Source organism: Salvelinus sp. IW2-2015, linkage group LG1, assembly GCF_002910315.2.
Source record: "Salvelinus sp. IW2-2015 linkage group LG1, ASM291031v2, whole genome shotgun sequence".
NCBI classification, from domain to species: domain Eukaryota; kingdom Metazoa; phylum Chordata; class Actinopteri; order Salmoniformes; family Salmonidae; genus Salvelinus; species Salvelinus sp. IW2-2015.
The window spans coordinates 53297717-53323276 of NC_036838.1; the positions used below are offsets into that span (position 1 = coordinate 53297717).

The 25560-nt window shown below is 41.6% G+C and overlaps 1 protein-coding gene across 2 annotated transcripts; it reads left to right on the top strand.

The window, feature by feature from the left end:
• The first annotated feature begins 1095 nt into the window (after positions 1 to 1095).
• LOC111969911 (transmembrane protein 51) lies at positions 1096 to 25478 on the top strand. Of its 2 annotated transcripts, none has more exons than XM_023996296.2 (3): positions 1096 to 1359; positions 22117 to 22593; positions 23362 to 25478. In XM_023996296.2, the coding sequence occupies exons 2-3, from the start codon at positions 22208 to 22210 to the stop codon at positions 23783 to 23785; spliced, it is 810 nt and encodes a 269-aa protein (XP_023852064.1). In that variant the 5' UTR covers positions 1096 to 1359; positions 22117 to 22207; the 3' UTR covers positions 23786 to 25478. The 2 variants fall into 2 exon arrangements, with proteins under 2 accessions (XP_023852064.1, XP_023852072.1); XM_023996304.2 differs by lacking the exon at positions 1096 to 1359 and adding an exon at positions 1409 to 2134.
• The last annotated feature ends 82 nt before the right edge of the window (positions 25479 to 25560 follow it).

The following is a 25560-nucleotide window of genomic DNA, read 5'->3' on the forward strand; positions in this document are numbered from 1 at the left end:
ACTTGTGTTTAGTGTACTCAATAATAAAATATATAAATGCTATCTAAAATTAACTTTATTTCAGTTCATTTTAAGCACAAGAAAATCGAGTAGTTCTAATTTTATTTTAATTTAGTCTGCTCAGGAACTTCTTAGACAGGCCTATTTGGGGGAATAGAATTGTCAATACAAGTTTATTTGAGTTTTATGGGGAATTTCCAGCATACGCAATGCTCTTCATACAATCTGGACTCACCAGTGGCGCAGGGGTCTAAGGCACTGCATCTCAGTGTTTGATGCATCACTACAGACACCCTGGTTCGAATCCATCCTGGCCGTGATTGGGAGTCCCATAGGGCGGCGCACAATTGACCCAGCGTCGTCCGGGGTAGGACGTCATTGTAAATAAGAATTTGTTCTTAACTGACTTGCCTAGTTAAATAAAAAAAATGTAGACTTAAATCCAGGACACTCCAATTAGTATGGTATGTATTAATTTGTGAATGTCCATCATTAATTGTGTAAGAAATTTTACGAATTGCAATTCATACAATATGTTACGAATTTACAAATGCATGACATGCTACGAATTCTAATTTGTTGTTAGCTAGGTGTCTAATGTTAGCTAGGCTAGTGGTTAGGGTAAAGTATACAGGGGGTTGGTGGCACCTTAATTGGGTAGGACGGGCTTGTGGTAATGGCTGGAGAGGAATGGGTGGAATGGCAAATATATCAAAAACATGGTTACCGTGTGTTTGATCCAATTCCATTCGCTTCGTTCCAGCCAATATTATCAGCAGGTTAGGAGTTAGGTTATTAAGGTTAGGGTTAGCTAACATGCTAAGTAGTTGAATAGTAGAAAAGTTGCTAATTATCTAAAATGCTGAAGTTGTCTGTGATCAGATTTGAACACACAACCTTTGGGTTACTAGACTTTCACATTATACGCTCACCCATCCACCCTGACTAACCACCCTACTTTCGTTTTTTCCTTAAGTAACCTTCTGTCTTATGTAACCATACCAAATACAAAACATATACTAATTTGACGGTCACAGATTACTATGTTACGTCTCATCTATGAGACCAGGTTGCCTTATAAAAAGTGAGCCTACGTGCTCTATGACCAAGGAGCAAAGAGTTAACGCTTTACAACAGGGGGGAAGTTGGACAAAGTTCCTGTCTAACATATTCCCTGAATTCTATAGAGACTACCATCGGGGGAAATACACACGTTAATACATATTTCAGATTGTGTAAATAGCAGGATTACATTCTGGATATTGGGGTAGCAATATCATAATTTTGAAGACACCTGCGATACATCAGGTATTCGATTGGGAGGGAAGTCATTGGGCGTTCACGGCTGGAAAGACTAAGGTAAGGCCGTCTCAAATTGCAAATCACCTTGACAGTTTGAGCAGTGTTCAGACTAACTTTATTATATTCTCTGTGAAGTATTAGACTGTTATCTGATAACACAAAATCACAGTTCTTATGGCAAGATGTCAAGAGTTACAAGTGATCTAATGCCACAGAGTTTAACATGATTTCAGTTCCTCCCCACTACAAACACCTTCGCTAAATGGCTGGCAGCGATACATTGTATTGGGATTCGGGACGGAGAATTGTAGTCAAATTGCTACATTAAGTTGGTAGTAGTCTGATTTAATCATGATGTAATACAGTTAATTGGTATATACACAGCCTGTAAAATCGTGTAAATGCTCCTTAGAAGCTAGCCCTTAATGAGTCTGTTAGATTACATTTTTCATAAAGTAAGAGTCATTGGAAAAGGCGTCTTCTGTAAGGTTTTGTTAGGAGGCGCAACGCTCGGTCTGAACATTAACACGCATTGTTTAAGGTATGGTTTTGGAACCATAAGGACCTTATTTTTCATATCAGCGAGAAATATATATATATTTTTAAGTTCAATTGATACACACCTTTCTTATAGGGATAGGGTTTCCACAAGGCCATATTTCCATGTTACAGCGCTTGTTTAAAGAAATCGAATGGAAGATGGTGGACTAGCTGTGCTAATTAGCTATCTGCATCTCCGAACACGTGTGTATACGGAAGACGAGACTCCACAAAGGTGTCACTGAAAAATACTGTCGGCTGCAACTGTTAAAAATGGCTTAAACCATGTACAGTAAGTGTGTGTGTTTTGCATTTGTGAAATTATTTTGATGTGATATGGAAGTAAATGGATTTATGTTTCTAGAACTTTACCACAATTGAGAATCAATTCATGTTGAGATGGAGGATCTGGCTGTTTTGTCTTCCAGAGCCAATTCGCCCTTTAAACAGAACATGCAAGGTCCTTGGACTAAGGAGTAACATTAGGCATGGACTCAAGGTGTAGAAAGCTGGATAATGTTGACTCCAATGCTTCCCACGGTTGTGTGAAGTTTGCTTGATGTCCTTTGGATGGTGGACCATTCTTGAAACACACAGTAAGCTGTTGACCATCAAACCCAGCAGTGTTGCAGTTCTTGAGACAAACCGGTGCGCCTGGCACCTACTACCATACCCTGTTCAAAGGGCTTGAAAAATCTGCTTCAAAATCTATGGCAAGATTTGAAAATGGTTGTCTAGCAATGATCAACAACCAATTTGGTAGAGCTTAAAACGCTGTTTTCACTTTGGAAAAAATCGTGCCCAATTTAAACGGCCTCGTACTCTATTCTAGATAATACAATATGCATATTATTATTACTATTGGATAGAGAACACTCTCAAGTTTCTAAAACTGTTTGAATTATATCTGTGAGTAAAACATAACTCATTTGGCAGCAAACTTCCAGACAGGAAGTGAAAATTCTGAAAATGGGGCTCTGTGTCAGGGCCTGCCTATTCAACTGGCTTATATTTATCGATATACATGCACTTCATACGCCTTCCACTAGATGTCAACAGGCAGTGGAAGGTGGAATGGGGTGTCTAGCTTGATCTGAGGTCGAACAAGAGCTTTTGGAGTGGCAGGTCAGCCATTTTGTCAGTTTTCCAAGGCGCGAGAAGGACCTCGACATTGCCTTCTGAAAAGCGTTCGGTTTACACGGCGAATATCTCCGGCTCTGATTTTATTTGATACATATTAGAAAAACATCATAAAGTAGGTTTTTTCAACCGAGTTTCATCAGTTTATTCAACGTTTATTGGGACTTTTGGAGTTTTCCGTTCTTTGCGCCAAGAGAGGGTGGGAATGTTAGTAACATTGGCTAGCATTGTGGCGCGAATTCGACACAAGAAATGGACATTCTAAAACCAAACAACGATTTATTCTGGACCATGGACTCCTTGTACAACATTCTGATGGAAGCTCAACAAAAGTAAGAAAACATTTATGATGTTATTTCGTATTTCTGTGTAAAATGTTGAGTCCTATTCTCCGCCGTTTTGGTGAGCGCTGTCTCGCAATAACGCAAGCTGTATGTTATGGTAAAGTTATTTTAAAAAATCTAACACAGCGGTTGCATTAAGAACCAGTGTGTCTTTCATTTGCCATACAACAAGTATTTTTATGTAACGTTTATGATGAGTTCTTTGGTCAGATTAGGTGAGTGTCCAAAATATCTCTGGAGATTCTGGTGAATCGATGCTACGTATTCACAATGTATAATCAGGATTTGTAGCTCTAAATATGCACATTTTCGAACAAAACATAATTGTATTGTATAACATGATGTTATAAGACTGTCATCTGATGAATTTGTTCATGGTTAGTGATTCATTTTATCTCTATTCTGTCGGTTTTGTGCAAGCTATTTTGGCGGGGAGTAAATTGCGTTGTGTGTTTGGCTACTGTAGTGAGCTAATAGAAATATATTGTGTTTTCGCTGTAAAACACTTAAAAAATCGGAAATATTCGCTGGATTCACAAGATGTTTATCTTTCATTTGCTGTACACCAAGTATTTTTCATAAATGTTTTATGATGAGTATTTATGTATTTCACGCTGCTCTCTAATTATTCTGGCTGCTTTGGTGATATTTTTGATGGTAGCTGCAATGTAAAACTATGATTTATACCTCAAATATGCACATTTTCGAACAAAACATAAATGTATTGTATAACATGTTATAAGACTGTCATCTGATYAAGTWGTTTCTTGGTTAGTGACTAATTWTATCTCTATTTGGTCYGTTTTGTGATAGCTACCTATGCGGTAGAAACATGGTGAAAATATGCGGTTGAGTCTTTTGCTATTGTGGTTAGCTAATATAAATACATATTGTGTTTTCGCTGTAAAACATTAAAAAAATCGGAAACGATGGCTGGATTCACAAGATGTTTATCTTTCATTTGCTGTATTGGACTTGTGATTTCATGAAAATTATATTATATGATATCCCTGTCCCGTTAGGCTAGGCTATGCTAGTCAGCTGTTTTGATGAGGAGGATCCCGGATCCGGGATGGGTATCACTGAAAGGTTAAATAATTTAGAAAGTATAAATGGGCAAATAATGTACAATCCAGGTGTGTAAAGCTCTTAGAGACTTACCCAGAAAGACTCACAGCTGTAATCAATGCCAAAGGGTATTCTAACCTATATTGACTCGGACATGTGAGTACTTATGTAAATTAGATATGTGTTTTATTTTCAATACTCTATCAAATTGGTTGTTGATTACTGCTAGACAACCATTTTCGAGTCTTGCCATTGGTTTTCAAGCAGATTTAAGTCAACTGTATGTAACTCACCACATAGGAACATTCACTGTCTTCTTGGTAAGCAACTCCAGTGTAGATTTGGCCTCGTGTTTTAGGTTATTGTCCTGCTGAAAGGTGAATTAATCTACCAATGTCTGGTAGAAAGCAGACAACCAGGTTTTCCTCAAGGATTTTGCCTGTGCTTAGCTTTTTATTCTGAAAAACTTCCCAGACCTTAACGATTACAAGCATACCCATAACATTTACATTTACATTTAAGTCATTTAGCAGACGCTCTTGTCCAGAGCGACTTACAAATTGGAAAGTTCATACATATTCATCCTGGTTCCCCCGTGGGGAATGAACCCACAACCCTGGCGTTGCAAGCGCCATGCTCTACCAACTGAGCCACACGGGACCATAACATGATGCAGCCACTGCTATGCTTGAAAATATGAAGAGTGGTACTCAGTAATGTGTTTTATTGGATTTGCCTCAAACATATGTTTCTATTCAGGACAAAAAGTGAATTGCTTAGAGAAATGTTTTACATTATTATTATTATTATTACTGTAAGGTCGCCTAGTGGTTAGAGCATTGGGCCATTAACCGAAAAGTTGCTAGATCAAATCCCCGAGCTAACAAGGTAAAAATCTGTCGTTCTGCCCCTGAACAAGGCAGTTAACCCACTGTTCCTAGGCCGTCATTGTAAATAAGAATTTGTTCTTAACTGACTTGCCTAGTTAAATTAAGTTTAAATAAAAAGTGCCTTGTTGCAAACAGGATGCATGTTTTGGAATATTTTTATTTCCTTCTTTTCACTCTGTCAATTAGCATAGTATTGCGGAGTAACTACAATGTTGTTGATCCATCCTCAGTTTTCTCCTATGACAGCCATTAACCGTTCCGCTAGCGGAACCCCTGACAACATTCCGCTGAAAAGGCAGCGCGGGAAATTCAAAAATATTTTTGAGAAATATGTAACTTTCACACATTAACAAGTCCAATACAGCAAATGAAAGATATACATCTTGTTAATCTACCCATCGTGTCCGATTTAAAAAAATGTTTTACAGCGAAAACACAACATACGATTATGTTAGATCACCGCCAAGTCCAAAAAACACACAGCCATTTTCCCAGCCAGATAGGAGTCACAAAAAGCAGAAATAGAGATAAAATGAATCACTAACCTTTGATAATCTTCATCAGATGACACTCATAGCACATCATGTTACACAACACATGTATGTTTTGTTCGATAATGTGCATATTTATATAAAAAAATCTCAGTTTACATTGGCGCCATGTTCAGAAATGCCTCCAAAATATCTGGAGAAATTGCAGAGAGCCACATCAAAAAACAGTAAATACTCATCATAAACCTTGACGAAAGATACATGTTTTACATAGAATTAAAGATACACTTGTTCTTAATGCAACCGCTGTGTCAGGTTTAAAAAAAACTTTACGGAAAAAGCACACTATGCAATAATCTGAGACGGCGCTCAGATAGAAATAACATTTCTCCGCCATGTTGGAGTCAACAGAAATACGAAATTACATCATAAATATTCCCTTTGATGATCTTCATCAGAATGCACTCCCAGGAATCCTAGTTCCATAATAAATTGTTGTTTTGTTCGATAATGTCCATTATTTATGTCCAAGTAGCTACTTTCGTTAGCACGTTTAGTACACATATCCAAACGCTTGCGCAGATCCAGGCGAACGTCAGACGAAAACTTCAAAAAGTTATATTGCAGGTCGAATAAACTTGTCAAACTAAGGAGAGAATCAATCTTTAGGATGTTGTTATCATAAATATTCAATAACGTTCCAACCGGAGAATTCCTTTGTGTCTATAGAAGTAATGAAACGTAAGTCGATATCATGTGGAATGCGCGTGACCAGGACCTGGCACTCTGCCAGACCACTGACTCAAACAGCTCCCATCCGGCTCAACATCACAGTAGAAGCTTCATTCAACGTTCTACAGACTGTTGACATCTAGTGTAAGGCGTAGAAAGTGCAAACAGAATCCCACTGGGATTTCAATAGGCGATGAGTTGAAAATCGACCAGCCTCAGAATTCTCACTTCCTGTTTGGATTTTTTCTCAGGTTTTTGCCTGCCATATGAGTTCTGTTATACTCACAGACATCATTAAAATAGTTTTAGAAACTTCAGAGTGTTTTATATCCAATAGTACTAATAATATGCATATATTAGCATCTGGGACAGAGTAGGGGGCAGTTCACTCTGGGCACGCTATTCATCTAAAGTGAAAATGCTGCCCCCTATCCCTAAAAAGTTAATCTCTGTAACTGTTCTAAAGTTACCATTGGCCTCATGGTGAAATCCCTGAGCGGTTTCCATCCCCTCCGGCAACTGAGTTAGGAAAGACGCCTGTATCTTTGTAGTGACTGGATATATTGACACACCTTCCAAAGTAATTAATAACTTCACTGTGCTCAAAGGGATATTCAATGTCAGCTTCTTCTTTTTTTACCCATCTACCAATAGGTGCCCTTTGCGAGGCATTGGAAATCCTCCCTGGTCTTTGTGGTTGAATCTGTGTTTGAAATGCACTGCTCGGCTGAGGGATAATTATATGTGTGGGGTACAGAGAAGATGTAGTCATTCAAAAATCATGTGAAACACTATTATTGCACAAAGTGAGTCCATGCAACTTACTATGTGACTTCTGAGGCACATTTTTACTCCTGAACTTAGTTAGGCTTGCCGTAACAAAGGGGTTGAATACTTATTGATTCAAGACATTTCAGTTTAATCTAATTACTATTTTTTTTAATAAAAATTGAAATGTCATAATTCCACTTTGACATTATGGAGTATTGTGTGTGTGCCAGTGACAAAACATCCCAGTGACAATTTACAGCCTAAATTCAGGCTGTAACACAACAAAATCTGGAAAAAGTCAAGGAATGTGAATAGTTTCCGAAGGCACTGTAGGCTATATGCCTATTTTTGTTGAAGAACCAGGGCTTCAAAAAACAATTACTCAACCAAATGGTTCATTGTTTTGTTTGCTCAATGTTTCCTGTCCTTTTCTTCTATTTCTCTCTTTCAGTCATTCTGTGTGGTCATAAGAGGTCATTTATCATCTGTCACCTCTGGAATCAGCTTAGTCTGGATTCCCATGGGACTGTGACACGAGCCAAGAGGTCAGATGACTTAAACATGCAAACCCTGTTACCATTTACACAATAGGAAACATCAATTACCTCAACATGTAAAGTATTTTTTGTGTACATTGATCAGAATACTGTTTTCTAACGAGTTTGAACTAGAGGTCGACCGATTATGATTTTTCAACGCCGATACCGATTTATTGGAGGACCAAAAAAAGCCGATACCGATTAATCGGCCGTTTTTTTATTTTTATATATTTATATTTTTTAATTTATTTGTAATAATGACAATTACAATAATACCGAATGAACACTTATTTTAACTTAACATAATACATCAATAAAAATCTATTTAGCCTCAAATAAATAATAAAACTGGTTGGTTTAAACAATTTGGTTTAAATAATGCAAAAACAAAGTGTTGGAGAAGAAAGTTAAAGTGCAATATGTGCCATGTAAAAAAGCTAACGTTTAAGTTCCTTGCTCAGAACATGAGAACATATGAAAGCTGGTGGTTCCTTTTAACATGAGACTTCAATATTCCAAGGTAAGAGGTTTTAGGTTGTAGTTAATATAGTATTTATAGGACTATTTCTCTCTATACCATTTGTATTCCATATACCTTTGACTATTGGATGTTCTTATAGGGACTTTAGTATTGCCAGTGTAACAGTATAGCTTCCGTCCCTCTCCTCGCTCCTACCTGGGCTCGAACGAGGAACACATCGACAACAGCCACCCTCAAAGCAGCGTTACCCATGCAGAGCAAGGGGAACAACTACTCCAAGTCTCAGAGCGAGTGACGTTTGAAARGCTATTAGCGCGCACCCCGCTAACTAGCTAGCCATTTCACATCGGTTACACCAGCCTAATCTCGGGAGTTGATAGGCTTGAAGTCATAAACAGCTCAATGCTTGAAGCACAGCGAGAGCTGCTGGCAAAACGCACGAAAGTGCTGTTTGAATGAATACTTACGAGCCTGCTGGTGCCTACCATCGCTCAGTCAGACTGCTCTATCAAATCATAGACTTAATTATAACATAATAACACACAGAAATACGAGCCTTTGGTCATTAATATGGTCGAATCCGGAAACGATCATTTCGAAAACAAAACTATTATTATCGCATATACCCTGACTCTGCGTGCAATGAATGCAAGAGAAGTGACACAATTTCACCTGGTTAATATTGCCTGCTAACCTGCATTTCTTTTAGCTAAATATGCAGGTTTAAAAATATATACTTCTGTGTATTGAGTTTAAGAAAGGCATTGATGTTTATGGTTAGGTACACGTTGGAGCAACGACAGTCCTTTATCCGCGAATGCGCTCCGCATCGATTATATGCATCGCAGGACACGCTAGATAAATTAGTAATATCATCAACCATGATAACTAGTGATTATGATTGATTGTTTTTTATAAGATAAGTTTAATGCTAGCTAGCAACTTACCATGGCTTCTTACTGCATTTGCGTAACAGGCAGGCGTTAGACTAGTTAACTGCAAGGTTGCAAGAGTGAATCCCCGAGCTGACATGGTAAAAATCTGTCGTTCTGCCCCTGAACAAGGCAGTTAACCCACCGTTCCTAGGCCGTCAGTGAAAATAAGAATGTGTTCTTAACTGACTTGCCTAGTTAAATAAAGGTGTAAAAAAAATCGGTATCCAAAAATACCGATTTCCGATTGTTATGAAAACTTGAAATCGGCCCTAATTAATCGGCCATTCCGATTAATCGGTCTAGTTTGAACTGTGTGGGATTTGAGTCTCTGTCTAGTTGTAGCCTCTAAAACATGTTCACTCTAAGGTCCCATTTCCATTGTAGTTGGGTGTTATTCTGATTGGTTAAAACTGCATTCCAGCCTCTGTCTATTCCACAAGATACCACTGGCTAAATCTATGATGTTAAAATGCCTATTTACCCTGTTCCATCTGACTGCGCAGTCCACTGTCTCATCAGCCCAGCCAGGCAGTTTTATAAACTTGATTTCCACTATAGAAATTCTCACATTTCTTTTAGACTAACATTTAATTTTCAACAGCTTAGATTTGTATAAACCTTGCTGTCTGTCTCTCCGACATTTGCAACATTGTTTAAATATTCAAATTCGATCTCCAGCTGTCCAATAGTAATGAATGTGTCGGGAAGAGACAGACAGGTAGGCAGCTTTTCTCAGCCAGTCAAATCATGAATCAGCATCTTACGTACGTACATACATACATACATACATACATACATACATACATACATACATACATACATACATACATACAGTTGAAGTTGGAAGTTTACATACACCTTAGCCAAATACATTTAAACTCAGTTTTTCACAATTCCTGACATTTAATCACAGTAAAAATTCCCTGTCTTAGGTCAGTTAGGATCACCACTTTATTTTAAGAACGTGAAATGTCAGAATAATAGTAGAGAGAATGGTTTATTTCAGCTTTTATTTCTTTCATCACATTCCCAGTGGGTCAGAAGTTTACATACACTCAATTAGTATTTGGTAGCATTGCCTTTAAATTGTTTAACTTGGTTCAAATGTTTCGGGTAGCCTTCCACAAGCTTCCCACAATAAGTTGGGTGAATTTTGGCCCATTCCTCCTGGTGTAACTGAGTCAGGTTTGTGGGCCTCCTTGCTCGCACACGCTTTTTCAGTTCTGCCCACAAACTTTCTATAGGATTTGAGGTCAGGGCGTTGTGATGGCCGCTCCAATACCTTGACTTTGTTGTCCTTAAGCCATTTTGTCACAACTTTGGAAGTATGCTTGGGATCATTGTCCATTTGGAAGACCCATTTGCGACCAAGCTTTAACTTCCTGACTGCTGTATTGAGATTGGGGGGGTGCTTTTCCGTATATATATATCCACATAATTTCCTCCTGATGATGCCATCTATTTTGTGAAGTGCACCAGGCCTCTCCTGCAGCAAAGCACCCCACAACTATGAGCTGCTCACTCCACCTTCTGCCTGTGTTCACGAGGTTGGTGGATGTTGTTCTTCTCGGCTTACAAGGCCTCTCTCTTTTTTCCTCCAAATAATGTATGGTCATTGGATCAGGCAAACAGTTCTATTTTGTTTCATCAGACCAGAGGACATATGGTAGTGACATCCGGCGCCGAAACGAGATGGCCGCCTCGCTTCGCGTTCCTTGGAAAATATGCAGTATTTTGTTTTTTTATGTGTTATTTCTTACATCGGTACCCCAGGTAATCTTAGGTTTCATTACATACAGTCGGGAGACTACTGAATATACGATTAACGTCAACTCATCATCGTTCTACCAGGAATATGACTTTCCCGAAACGGATCCAGTTGTTGCCTTCCACCCAATACAATGGATCTGATCCCAGCCGGCGACCCTGTGCGACGCCGTAAAAGGGGCAAACGAGGCGGTCTCCTGGCAGGCTTCGGAGACGGGCACATCGCGCTCCACTCCCTAGCATACTACTCGCCAATGTCCAGTCTCTTGACAATAAGGTTGATGAATCCGAGCACGGGTAGCATTCCAGAGAGACATCAGGGATTGCAACGTGCTCTGCTTCACGGAAACATGGCTAACTCAAGAGACGCTAACGGAGTCGGTGCGCCAGCTGGTTTCTTCATGCATCGCGCCGACAGAACAAACATCTTTCTGGTAAGAAGAGGGGCGGGGGGTATGCCTTATGATTAACGAGACGTGGTGTGATCATCATAACAACACACAGGAACTCAAGTCATTCTGTTCACCTGATCTAGAACTCCTCACAATAAAATGTCGACCGCATTATCTACCAAGGGAATTCTCTTCAATCATAATCACAGCCGTATATATTCCCCCAAGCAGACACATCGATGGCCCTGAACGAACTTTATCTGACTCTTTGTAAACTGGAAACCACACACCCTGAGGCTGCATTCACCGTAGCTGGGGATTTTAACAAGGCTAATCTAAAAACAAAACTCCCTAAATTCTATCAGCATATCGATTGTGCTACCAGGGCTGGAAAAACCCTAGATCATTGTTATACTAATTTCCGCGACGCATATAAGGCCCTCCCCGCCCCCTTTCGGAAAAGCTGACCACGACTCCATTTGTTGATTCCAGCCTACAAACAGAAACTAACAACAAGCTCCCGGCTCAGGTCTGTTCAACGCTGGTCCGACAATCTGATTCCACTCTTCAAGACTGCTTGATCACGCGGATTGGAATATGTTCCGCATTGCGTCCAACAACAATATGGACGAATATGCTGATTCGGTGAGCGAGTTCATTAGGAAGTGCATTGACGATGTCGTACCCACAGCAACGATTAAAACATTCCCAAACCAGAAACGTGGATTGACGGCAGCATTCCGGTGAAACTGAAAGCGCGAACCACTGCTTTTAACCAGGGCAAGGTGACCGGAAGCATGACCGAATACAAACAGTGTAGCTATTCTCTCCGCAAGGCAATCAAACAGGCTAAGTCCCAGTACAGAGACAAAATCGAGTCGCAATTCAACAGCTCAGACACAAGAGGTATGTGCAGGGTCTACAGTCAATCACGGATTACAAAAGAAAACAGCCCCGTCGCGGACAGGATGTCTTGCTCCCAGACAGGCTAAACAACTTTTTTGCCCGCTTTGAGGACAATACAGTGCCACTGACACGGCCCCTACCAAAACCTGCGGGCTCTCCTTACTGCAGCCGAGGTGAGTAAATTTAAACGTGTTAACCCTCGCAAGGCTGCAGGCCCAGACGGCATTCCCAGCCGCGTCCTCAGAGCATGCGCAGACCAGCTGGCTGGTGTGTTTACGACATATTCAATCAATCTTATCCCAGTCTGCTGTTCCACATGCTTCAAGAGGCACCATTGTTCCTGTTCCCAAGAAAGCTAAGGTAATCAGCTAAACGACTACCCCCCGTAGCACTCACTTCCGTCATCATGAAGTGCTTTGAGATGCACAGGACTTAACTATACCTCTCCCACCTACCGGACACCCTAGACCCACTCCAATTTGCTTACCACCCAATAGGTCCACAGACGACGCAATCGCAACCACACTGACACTGCCCATACCCTCGCAAAGAGGATACCCATGTGAGAATGCTGTTCACGATTACAGCTCAGCATTTAACACCAAGTACCGTTGTTGGGCACGTTTGTTCCTGCTTCGTTTTTGGTCTTGACGCCCAGATTTCTGTCGCACTCCACATCTCTCGGCACATTAGGGTGGGGCGACTCCCGCTGGGTTCTTCCGGCACATCCGGCCTGACCCGCTGCTTGGTCGGCGGAGCTATTGGTCACTCTCGCCCGTGCACTGGGCTCTGGGACTTTCTGATCCTCGGGTTAGCACTTTCACTAGGGTGCTGCACGGCGTTTACGGGGACGAGTAAGGAGGAAGGATGTGAACATACTTGTATGATTGGTTGGGCTGGGAGGGCTGGCTAGGAACAAATCTCCACCCCGGGGCTGGATTCCCTCACCTGGGGCCCACATTTGGTGCGTTCTGGGAGCCCTCTCCTGTACTCCCTGGGTTCCTACACGACTGGGTGGCGCATGCACGCCTTCCAACTCATTCATCAAGTTGCGGATGACACAACAGGTGGTGGCTTGATTACCACTCCCCGCTATACAACCGTTTAGTGACCCGAGACCGTGTTTCGCTTACTTCAGGTTGTTCCGTGTTAATACGGACGCGATGTGGTGCACCGGGTGCCAGCGGGTGGTGGTATAGCCGCGGTGGTGGTCGCGGTATGGTCCACGAGTATAAATAACCTCACACTCAAGATCGACAGATCAGGAATAAGACAAGGAGAGACTACTCGACTCTCGTCTAATTATTGTAGACTTTCATAGGGAAAACAGCGCAAGGGGACGTCACCCGCCCTATCACACACGAGTCGGTCACTGGTCAGTAGTTGGTGGGAAGGGTTGGAGAATGTTGTCTAGAGTAGTTCTCTCGGTCCTGTCGGAGGTCAGCTGACGTTATGAGACTGCAATGCTTCTATCCTTCGCACAACCCGTATAAGCCGAGCTTGCTCGCACGTGAAGTGATACAGCGCTGGCTAGCCATGCGGCCTCTCTCATATCACCACTTTCGAGGGGAGCTCTGGTGTATAGAACCGATTTTACGGTTTGTCTCACACCACTTCTACAGAATGCTCTCACTGGGAGCTGCACGTGCACCTGTCCCGCGCGCTGGCCGCATTCACAGTGGTGGGCTATGTCGGTGCAGGACATGGTTGCGGTGCACTGCTTGCACAGTCTCTAGCATTCACGCCCACATATACTGGCATATAGAGTTGTGGTCTCTCTCTCCTGGAGCGCGCTCACTTGCGGTGTTGTGCAGTGTATCTGGCGAGTCCGCCTTTTTTGTGGACTGCGCCTCGGCTCCGGGTGGCCGCGGCTAACGGGTGCCACGGCCGTGCCCTCGGTTCGCAGCGGGGCAACCCGGGCACAGTGACAACTCGTTTCTGGCCATCACAGATCACGTCAGGGGACAACAACCAGGGCACACTGGTTCCAAGCACTCCGCCGTAATTTCGAGCTGTATTACAGTTAAGGGTCTCGACGGAATAGCCGAGATGCCCGGGCGTGGGACATGTATTTGGATGCACTCATTGCGCGCGCGCAGGTAACGCCGTGCTAGTGGTTATTTGTGCTCACTTCCTATAAGGCAGGGACACGGAGAGAAGATGGAGAGCGCATGCTCTTCCTAGATGCGGTTGGCGCCATATAGGCCTGATTTAATCACGCACTGAGTTAGTCGCGCGGCATAGTGCGTGCCGGGGCTCCTTCTGTCTTCGGATGTGCGATGCGTAGTAGGCTGCATACTTTGCAACCTCGGGGACGCTCCACTGTTGTTGCACACGTTGGAGAGAATTGGAGTGCTGGTGGAATCCTACACCACTTGTGTAGGTTCCAGATCTTAGACGCAGTATAGAGCTCATAGATGGCCACTGGCGTTATTTACTCCCTTTACGCGTCTTAGGCAGTACTTGCATTCGTCAAGACGATTCTTCCTACTTCTCACTTACTATATGCCTTTCGTACTCTCACTTCACAGACTCTCGCACGTCTCAGCCTCTGCGTTTCTGGGTTACACGCCCCACTCACACTCTCATGGTGAGTCCACTTTTATGTTTACATGGCCACAGTCGTCTTTGTACTACAGGTGTTGGTTGTGGTGGATACACAGGGTAGTGTCAGTTGTCTGGATTGTTAGGTTATTGATTTACTTTGTTGGTTATTCTTGCATTGTCGGAACTAGAAGCACAGCATTGCTACACCTCGCATTAACATCCTGCTAACCATGTTGGTACATGGCTAATAAAATTTGATTTGATTTTGATTTTGATTTGATCTCCAAAAAGTACAATCTTTGTCCCCATGTGCAGTTGCAAACCGTAGTCTGCCTTTTTTATGGCTGTTTTGGAGTTGTGGCTTCTTCCTTGCTGAGCTGCATTTCAGGTTATGTCGATTATAGAACTCGTTTTACTGTGGATATAGATACTTTTGTACCAGTTTCCTCCAGCATCTTCACAAGGTCCTTTGCTGTTGTTCTGGGATTGATTTGCACTTTTCACACCAAAGTATGTTCATCTCTAGGAGACAGAACACGTCTCCTTCCTGAGCGGTATGATGGCTGCGTGGTCCCATGGTGTTTATACTTGCGTACTATTCTTTGTACAGATGAACTTGGTACCTTCAGGCATTTGGAAATAGCTTCCAAGGATGAACCATACTTGTGGAGGTCTACAAAAAAAAATCTGATGTCTTGGCTGATTTCTTTAGATTTTCCCATGATGTCAAGCAAAGAGGCACTGAGCTTGAAGGGAGGCCTTGAAATACATCCAAAGGTACACTTCCAATTGACTCAAATGATGTCAATTAGATTATCAGAAGCTTCTAAAGCCATGACACCATTTTCTGGAATTTTCTAAGCTATGGCAATGGAACATTTAGAGCAAACAACTAGGTCGCGTCCATAGATACAGAACAAAAAGACTGAACGAATGGCATTACCTTAAATCTGACATTACCTTCAGTGTTGTGACATCTTATTACAGTCAGTGTTGTGACATAACATTACATTTGTATCAAGGTAGAGGGATGTTGTGCTCTAAGCTTGGATGTACACTGAGAATACCAAATATTAGGAAAGCATTCATAATATTTTGCCCTCAGAACAGCCTCGGTCCATAGACTCTACAATGTGTCAAAAGCGTTCCACAAGGATGCTGGCCCATGTTGACTCCAACGATTCCCAGAGTTGGCGGGATGTCATCTGTGTGGTGGACTGTTCTTGATACACACAGGAAACTGTTGAGCATGAAAAACCCAGCAGCGTTGCAGTTCTTGATACAAACCGGTAATATGGTCACCATAACAGCATTACCGCCACACCGGCGGCCATGAGTCATAAAGGTAGTCAAACTCCACATGACTGTTTAGTCACGGTAATTAGGCTTCTCCAAGCTCCGATGCTGCTGATGGTCATTAGTAGCCTACCAAACTTGTTAACTACCTGGTACTCAGCACTCTATTGTCACTCTAATCACTCTGACATCAATGCAAATGTAATCGAAAATCTAATCAAGCACTTCGTGAGCTCATGTTGCGCAACATTTCTATAGGCTATGCAATTGCGTGAGAAAAAAGAGTGATGGCCTCTTAAAAAGAGGATCCCGTCAGCTAGGCCAACTATATTTCTCAACTTTCCTAATATTAAACACATTGCTTCTCTTTACAACAGTAAAGCCTACCTACCTGGCTGGCATGAAAATGAACCACAGGAAAAGCGTCCTCCATTCGCTATTTACGTGTTGCCCTTATTTTGAGATGAGTGCATGATAATGGTCCATTCCCAATCAAAAAAAACTTCACACACATTATTTAGTATATGTAAAAACACAATTAAATCAAGAATAGTCTGATGGGTGACAATATTAGCGGATCACTTGTGAATGATGCCCAGCTTAAGGCAAGAAACAGTGCATGCTTTTTTTTTTTTTTGCCACCTTTTTCAACTCATGCACCTCATGTAGCCTAGCCCGTAGGCCTATATGTTTTGATAAGGTTTGTATCACAACTAAAGTGGCCAAATAACTTTTTAAAATGAAGCCCATTAATCCACTTTACAACGGGTGTAGACTAGAGCCTAACTGGCATACATACGCAGCGCGTGAGTTTCAAGTTAAGGGAAGATAATTTTCACCATAAAAATGCACCTTTATAATAAAAGCATTACATACGTAATTGCAATTGTGGTCCCTTTTGAGAATGGTGTTTTCCTGCTAATGGAACATTCGCGCTTATAGCCTACTGCCCTGTGTGTATTGCTGCGCTTATGTGAAGAAATAGCCTAATAGTTTATCAACATTTTAAGCTAAATGTTCTGATCTGTTGCATCAAGCTCATTGCTTAAAACAGGTTTTTTGACGCTAGTGGTTGTATTCATTTGGGATCTATTGCATCCCACAACTGTCCCAGACTATGTTTTGGAATATTTATTTATTGCATAGAATAGGTCAACTTTTGCACTATGGGAGATGGTAGATTGACATACTGTAGGCTAGTGCTTTTGCTGTTCATTAGGCCTACTTATCTTGTTGGCTGACAAAGTAAATGTGGACAGTTCTTCCAATATCTTCCATATGCGGCTCGAAATTGAATAAGGACACGCTCAGTTGCGTCCCCGGTGTGTCTGTCTTCACTTGTAGCCTGTGCGAAAGACCCGAACACGTGAAGGAGAGGTGATTCGGCATGCAGCAGGGAGTTGGGAATTATAATGATTATATTCAGCCCAAGGGCACAACGGCCACTGGCTGCAAAAGGCATGGATTTTTTTAGGGGGCATTACGGCTACACAAAGGGGATGCAGTCGGGAAATTCGAGGCATTATCAAGTTCTTGTCAAATGTTGAATGAGACTGAAGTGTGTACAGCCTGTGCAAAAACAAAGCAGAGCTTATGCCTTTTTCATGCAACTTTTTCAAATCATCATTAGTCGCATCATGCAGCCTTAGAATGTATTAAAATCAAAACATATAGCCCAACATCACAACTAAAGTTACATAAACTCTAAGCATATAGTGTAAGAGTACCTGTTTCTTTGTTAAACGCTCAGCGCAGAATAGCCGCATGGGTGCACTCCCTCAAACCGTTTGGAGAAAATAGCCTTTCTATTTTACTCAGCTATGTTCAGATATATTCTTCATACTATAGAATAATATAAAATAATGCCACGGAATTCAAAGCAAATCTTGTCTGCTAAATGAACTAGTTTAGCCCACAGCCATATGGCATGGCCACATCAGGACCTAACATAAGGACAACTCAGACTATGCTATTCTGTTCTCCTGAAATAGACTACATTTTCTACATATGTTTCTTTAGACTTGTCTAAAATAAATAATGGATTTATTGTGATGGTGTAGGCTATATTACATGGATTTATTAGACTTATTTAAAATGTAGAGGTTCCAAAGGTCTGCATCAGTGGCTTGTAGGAAGCCAGGAGATGCTAAATGTTTTTATGTTAATTAACAGTTATCCCTGGCTGACAATTTCATGACCCCGTTCAAAGGCACTTACATTTTTTGTCTTGCCCACTCACCCTCGGAATGGCAAAAAATGTAAGTGCCATTTCTCAATTTCTCGAGGCTTAAAAATCCTTCTTTAACCTGTCTCCTCCCCTTCATCTACACTGATTTTGAAGTGCATTTAACAAGTGACATCAATAAGGGATCATAGCTTTCACCTGGTCAGCCTGTCATGGAACGAGCAGGTGTTCTTAATGTTTTGTATCCTCTGTGTATATCCTATTGTGTACATATCAGTTGTATTACTATGCATACTACCTTCCTGTAATGACTTTTTATTTGTTTTAATTTTGACTTGATTATTATTATACTGCAGGGTTGGAGCTAGCACGTAAGCATTTCACTGCACCTTTTATACCTGCTGGAAACTGTGTACGTGAGAATTTGTTGTTGTTGATTTGTGCCACACGCTAACTTACTGTTTAAGTGCCTTGAAACAGGGGACTCTGGCTTGGCATAATAGAATATTCTCATTGAGTCTGTTGTTGTACAGAATCTTGCACGATGACTGCACTTTTTGCAACGTCTGTATTTGTTGTAGAGCACCTGACTTTAGTGCAGGGGTTCTTAAACTTTTTCCAGCCTGGCACCCAAATGAGAAATTCTGTGTTTTCCTGGGACCCAAGCTTAGGAAAATATGCAACTATACATAAATATCAGTACATTTCATTACCCTTATTTATGCCTAAAACAAATGCAATATAGACAATAACAATGAAATGAAATATGTATTCATGTTTATTTTCCCCATTAAAAAAAACTCTTACATATCTGTCTAGGTTGGAACTGTTGCTGTTAAAATACAATAAATAATTTTCATTCTGAACTGGAATAAACTGATTTATCACATCACACAGATGTAGACCAGAAAACACACAATCCCAATGAGAGGTGTGTGGCTGGTTGAAGTCTTCATGTCTATTTGGGCTCTGTTTTTGACAGTGCAACACTGAGGTCATGCTCAGAATTGAGTCTATTTGTGTACTTGTTTAAGTACGCTAGAGTTGAGAACCCTGACTTGCATAGGTATGTTGTGCCAAACTGGACCAGAACATCTACTGCTTTCTCAGTCAGACAGGAGACTATTTCCTGCTGGAGATGAGCAACCCAGAACTGTGTGAGTGTGTTTGCCTCAAACAGCATCTTGCTTCAATCAGTTTATTCCAGTTAAGAATACAAAATTATTACATGTGTTCTAACAGCAACAGTTCCAACCTAGACTTTCTTTCAGCCTACAGTAGGCCTGAACATTTTTCATCTTCTGTACTGTTACTAGGATTGCACTATCAGTAGCTAGCTTGCTTTGGTGAACGTTATCTATTAGCTGTGTACAAGGCCAGGGGATTGCTTGAAAGAGAAACTCCCATCTATTACTATGAGAGTTAGTACTCTCTTATTTCTGCTTATTACCTGTTATAAAATGACAACAATGCCTTGCTAGCTGACTTTTCCACTGTCAGAAGCACTGTTTCCTGAAGCATTCTGCCCTTTTCTGAAAGAACTCCCTGGGTTTACCACCATGCTGTGGATGTTTGGTCAGGACATATCGTTTTATTCATTTGTTCCTTTTGAGAGACTCATTACTATGCACTTCCCCGCACAAAACACATTGTGTGCGCTCCTCGTTTTAAAATGTGTATGAAAGAGGGAGAAACTCATCACTGTATATGTGTTTCATGACAATTGAGCTCAGTCAGACCTTGTGGCTAGCATGAGTCCATTTGATAACAACGGTGAGTGATGGCGAGTGGGAATGACAAGTGAGTGGCAGACAGCGCATCATCGGCTGCGTTGTATGTGTCGCGGCGTGATCTTCAAGAAAACTGCAGAAAAAATATCTGGTGAACCGCGAAGCACACAGGCACCTCCCTCTCTCGGGTACGCAGCTGCCAAACTGAGCAGAGACCGCTGCTAAGCAGAGAGCGCAGATGCACTTGGCCAAATCACTTCCAGTAATTAATGATTAGTAATTAAATAATTATACATTTACTCTGACACATCGCTACCCACCATTAACAGGTCCGTGCGTCACGACCCAAACTTTAAAGGCTACTTTAGTGTAATGTGATTGCTTGTCACCTTGAAAGCACACCAAGCACATTGTTGCTATAGGAGGCTTTTTCATACATTCATTCTGATGCTTCACTGTACCATAACGTTCATGTCAATACTTGTCTGTGCTAATGTGATAGGTGCAGTGCATGCCTTCAACTGCCATCCTTCACATTAATGTTTTGTTGGATAGTGTGTCTTCAGTGCATATTAAGACCTGCACTGCAAAGCTGTTAACACTTTTCACCACCGGTCTTTTATTTCCACCTGAAGCATCTCTTCTAGTGATCCAACAAGTCAAACCATTTAATATATTAGCTGACAGGTACGTGTGAATGGCATACATGTATTTTAGACAGTTATGCATTCAATGATTTATGTTGAATACACTTATCACCAAACATTGCATATCAGGAATATTTATTTATTTTATTTAACCTTTATTTAACTAGGTTAAAGAACAAATTCTTAAGTTAAGAACAAATTCTTATTTACAATGGCGGCCAAACCCGGACGACGTTGGGCTAATTGTGCACCGCCCTATGGGACTCCCAATCATGGCCGGTTGTGATACAGACTGGACTCGAACCAGGGTCTGTAGTGACGCCTCTAGCACTGAGATGCAGTGCCTTAGACTGCTGCGCCACTCGGGAACCCAAAATATATGCTTCATGAGAAATTCATGCACACTTCATAGGCTGTAGGTTACACACTTAGGCCAAAGTGGTATTACATGCAGACACAGCAGACTCCCAGTACAAGTTGTTGTCTTGGTATGGTCGGCCAGCTAGAGATCCATCCGAGAGTGACAGATTTCTGTGTGTTTTTGTTTAGGGGCCCTTTGCTGCATTAGGAGCTAAAAGGAATAAGTACTGTCAGTGTTTGCTGAATCCATGTTAAGTGACTCATAGCATGATATGGAGTTATCACTATGAGACAGTCATTTTGTGAATATCTACCATTTACACTGTGAAATGCTCTTCCTGACAATTACAATGTGAGATGCTCTAGTTGTAAACGGAAAAGAAACAAATGGAAGTGCCAGCAGTTTAGAATCTTCTGTTGGTTATACTATAGTAATACAACCTCAACACAGCCTGAGCAAAGTGTAGTGTTGGTTTAGCATGATTTAGGAGGGCTAGACCCACAAAGAAATGTTCAGGACATTGTTTGGGTAATATATTGTCACTCGAAATACCAACACATTCACAAAGTGAAGTATTTAAAGACAGGACAATGATAAATTACCATGGTATATATTAAGTTGCCATGCACACTACCTCCAACAATACATTTGAATGGATTTCAAATCACAGGGCTAGCCTTTAATTTGGACTTTGTAGTTTTGAGGAAGATTTCTTCGAACTTCACTACAATAGTATAGGCCTACATTATTTCCTGGTGCTTTTTGGTCAATGATTGGCTCATTCACATGATTAATTCAGCTCTCTTTGATTGGCACTATTCCAGTGGCTCTTTATCATGTAAAATATATTTGTGAATAACTAAAACACAGCTTAATGTAACCCTCCATGAACTTCTCTGGCTTTGGCCCCCTTCCCAGCCACATTGTGTCTATTCCAGGAAGTTGTTCATTGTCATCTGATTTCAGCTAGTCTGAGCCTTTGCCAGTTTTATTGTGCTGCTACATTCCTGCTCCTTAATGTGAAAACAACTTTCCTCTCTCCCACATTGCAGGTTAGGTCTACGGTTCATCCCTTGAGCCTCCTCTACCCAGTCTGCTGTATCTGATTGTGTAACACTTCTGGTGGGTCCACGTGGGGAGGTGATGTGTTCCAGTGGCGGTCCAGACAGCTCCGGCTATGGGGGCAGCCGGTCTGGCTCCTCATATGCTCTGTGTGCCTTGGGGGTGGGGCTCATAGCCCTGGGCATCGTCATGATCGTGTGGACTGTGGTGCCCGGGGATGCTCCCCGGACAACCAAGCCTCCGGGCAACTTCAGTGTTATTGTACCAGTGGACCATGCTGGGGATGGAGAGAAGGACAGGGAAACAGCGAAGACCTCATCAATAGCCTATGTGCTGGTGGGGGCGGGGGTGGCCATGCTGCTGCTGTCCATCTACCTGGGGGTGAGGAACAAGAGGAGGGGGAGCCAAAGAGGACAGGAGACACAGGTCCCCTTTGTGGACCATGTGGCTGGGGAGGCAGGAGAGATGTGAGTGCTTTAAACAATTTAGATAATCACTAACAGTGACTTATTTTAATCATCCAAGAAGGGGTTCAAAGAGGCTTCGTTTTCACTATTAACCCATATAACCTAGTTTCTAGGATGATGCCTGCAACATGCCTCCCTTTTGATTGATAGATGTTAAAGCACCAGTTTATCTACACTGCGTGTACAAAACATTCCTAATATTGAGTTGTCTTGCCCACTCACCCTCCGAATGACACACATACACAATCCATATCTCAATTGTCTCAAGGCTTAAAAATCCTTATTTAACCTGTCTCCTCCCCTTCATCTACACTGATTGAAGTGGATTTAACAAGTGACATCAATAAGGGATCATAGCTTTCACCAAATTCACTTGGTCAGTCTGTGTCATGTAAAGAGCAGGTGTCCTTAATGTTTTGTACTCTCAAAACTAGCACCAAATGTCATACCAGTACATACCACTAGTAATTAAGGAATAAAAGTCCATTAGAGGAAAAAAGAAAAAGAAACATTGAACGCTGTGCACTTATTACCACTACTGGCCGGTGTGGCTAGTGAGGTTTCGTGACGTTTACAACAATAGCAGAAACATATCATTACAAAAGCTCTTATTGTTCTGGCAATATATGTTTTTGTGATTATGATCAGTTAAGAAGCAGTACTTAGCTATTTTAGGCTTTTCTAGTATCCTTAAAAAAAACATGAAATGTAAATGATGGCTAAAATGTTGCTTATTTTAAACCGCCGTCCTTGTACATTCTTTTGTAGTGCAGGGGAGCCAGCACCAGCCTACGACGTGCCCAGTTATGAGGAGGCGGTCACCAGTGGCCAGTACCCCATACGCCAGAGCAACTTACGCCACAGCACCTCCCAGCTGCCTTCCTACGAAGACCTCATCAGTGCTGTGGAAAACGAGGGGGAGGGACCAAGAGCAGTCACTTCAGAGGATGTTCCTCCCACTACTCTGGCCCTGGATCCCCAGCCCACCCCCGCCGCTGCAGCCAACCCCCCCACCCGCAGCAGCAGTCGGGCTAGCCGGATACTACGGCCGCTCAGGGTACGCAGAATCAAGTCAGAGAAACTCCATCTGAAGGACTTCCGTTTTAAAGTCCACAACCCTACTGATGTGAAGGTGACCATTGAACCCATCACGCCACCACCACAGTATGACGATAAGATGCCTGAGTTCTGACAGCGCCCTCGGGCTTGGGAGGACTACAAGCATTGTTTTTCAATGTTGAGTAAAACAACACTATTGCTGGATCAGATGGACTAATAATAATACAATTTCTGGAAAGCAGAACCATTATAAGATGCTTTGTGAATATAGGCCCTGAACTCACATACCATCTCAGAGTAGGAGTGTTGATCTAGGATCTGTCCATGCAATCTTATTCATTACGAACTGAAAGGCAAAACTGATCCTAGTTCAGATCTCCTACTCTGAGACACTTTGTGGATACACGGGCCTTGAGTCCAGAGGCCTGGCTTGGGAGTCTTCTTCCTTCACACTGAGACCAAGACACTGACATTGTTGCTTTGAATCAAGATGTTTCTCTGCTCTAACTTGACTTGTTTATTGAAATCTGCTTAATGGCATATTTATTCCAGGGCTTTATGTGCACTATGCTATCTGTTTAGAACACTGTGGCTGTGTTTTGAAGATGGTTAGCTATCTTATTCTTATCTTGTGCACAAATACATCTTGACATCCAGAAAATGTCCTTAACCTTTTCAGATGGAATGCATAAAATGGTGTCATAACAGTGCCTTGGTCATTGTATTGTATCAGCAGATGTGCCTATTAGGAAACAATCCATGTCATCAGTTTGTCCCCCCACACTGTGATTTCTCATGGACTACTGGAAACAAATGCCCTATGAAAATGGTAGTTTCATGTCAGTTTATACAAAGAATGGCACAACTTTTTAGAATGTGTTTTATAGTACTACTATGTAGAGGACATGCTGAAGCCAAGGAATAATTAAATACCTTTATGTTGACTGGCCTCTGTCCTCTGTGTTGACGTTTGGCAGTTGGAGAGTATTGAATGTGAATCATGAAAATGTCCGCTTTCTATAACTGCAGCAACAATGAAAGGGAATAAGTGTTGTCTCGTCAGCTTTACATTCAAGGGAATAGCAGGTAGAATACCCTGAAGTCCAAATAAACTGTAAGACTTTATCTCTGCTAATTTATCTAACTATGCACATTTTTACAGCGTTAAGAGCATTTTGATAAGATTATTTCAAGGTTTCTTTACTTATGTGGACCGTGAATGAATGTACCTTTCTAGTACTGACCCAGTTCAACTAACTAAAACCACGTTTGGGAAGATCATTGGAGAAGCATAATGTTCTTAGAATTTAACAGCAGTTATTTATTAAAGATTTTGTCATCTGACACTGTAGGAGAAAAAATTGAACTATTGGGCTCCCGAGTGGCGCAGCAGTCTAAGGCAGTGCTAGAGGCGCAACTACAGAACCTGGTTCGAGTCCAGGCTGTATCACAACCGGCCGTGATTGGGAGTCCCATAGGGCTGCTCACAATTGGCCCAGTGTCGCCCAGGTTAGGGTAGGCAGTCATTGTAAATAAGAATTTGTTCTTAAATGACTTTCCTAGTTTTAAAAAATGAGGGGGGGTGTACTGTATATGTACTTAGTGTAGGTGACCAAATTCAATAGATAGCACTATGAATGACCTCTGGTCTGTAGAATTGGTTTGCGTATATGTGCTTGTTTCTGTATTGACACAAATTTAAATAAGTAATGAAAGGTATTGGGGTAATTGTCTGTTTTCAAAAATGTTAAATATCAATGTATTTATTTTAACATGTGCAAATCATTATTTGGGGATTCTTGAGAAATAAAATTGACTGAGTTGTTTGTGTTGTATGGATCAAAGATGCATCACAATCTCACACTGAACATTAAATATTTCAATCTTGACCTTCTCACGTTACATGTG

Bases quoted from the DNA above. Each gene is read 5' to 3' on its own strand.
- LOC111969911 (XM_023996296.2), top strand. From the start codon at position 22,208: ATGTGTTCCAGTGGCGGTCCAGACAGCTCCGGCTATGGGGGCAGCCGG. The intron at 22,594-23,361 runs GTGAGTGCTTTA...ATTCTTTTGTAG, and splicing joins GCTGGGGAGGCAGGAGAGAT to TGCAGGGGAGCCAGCACCAG.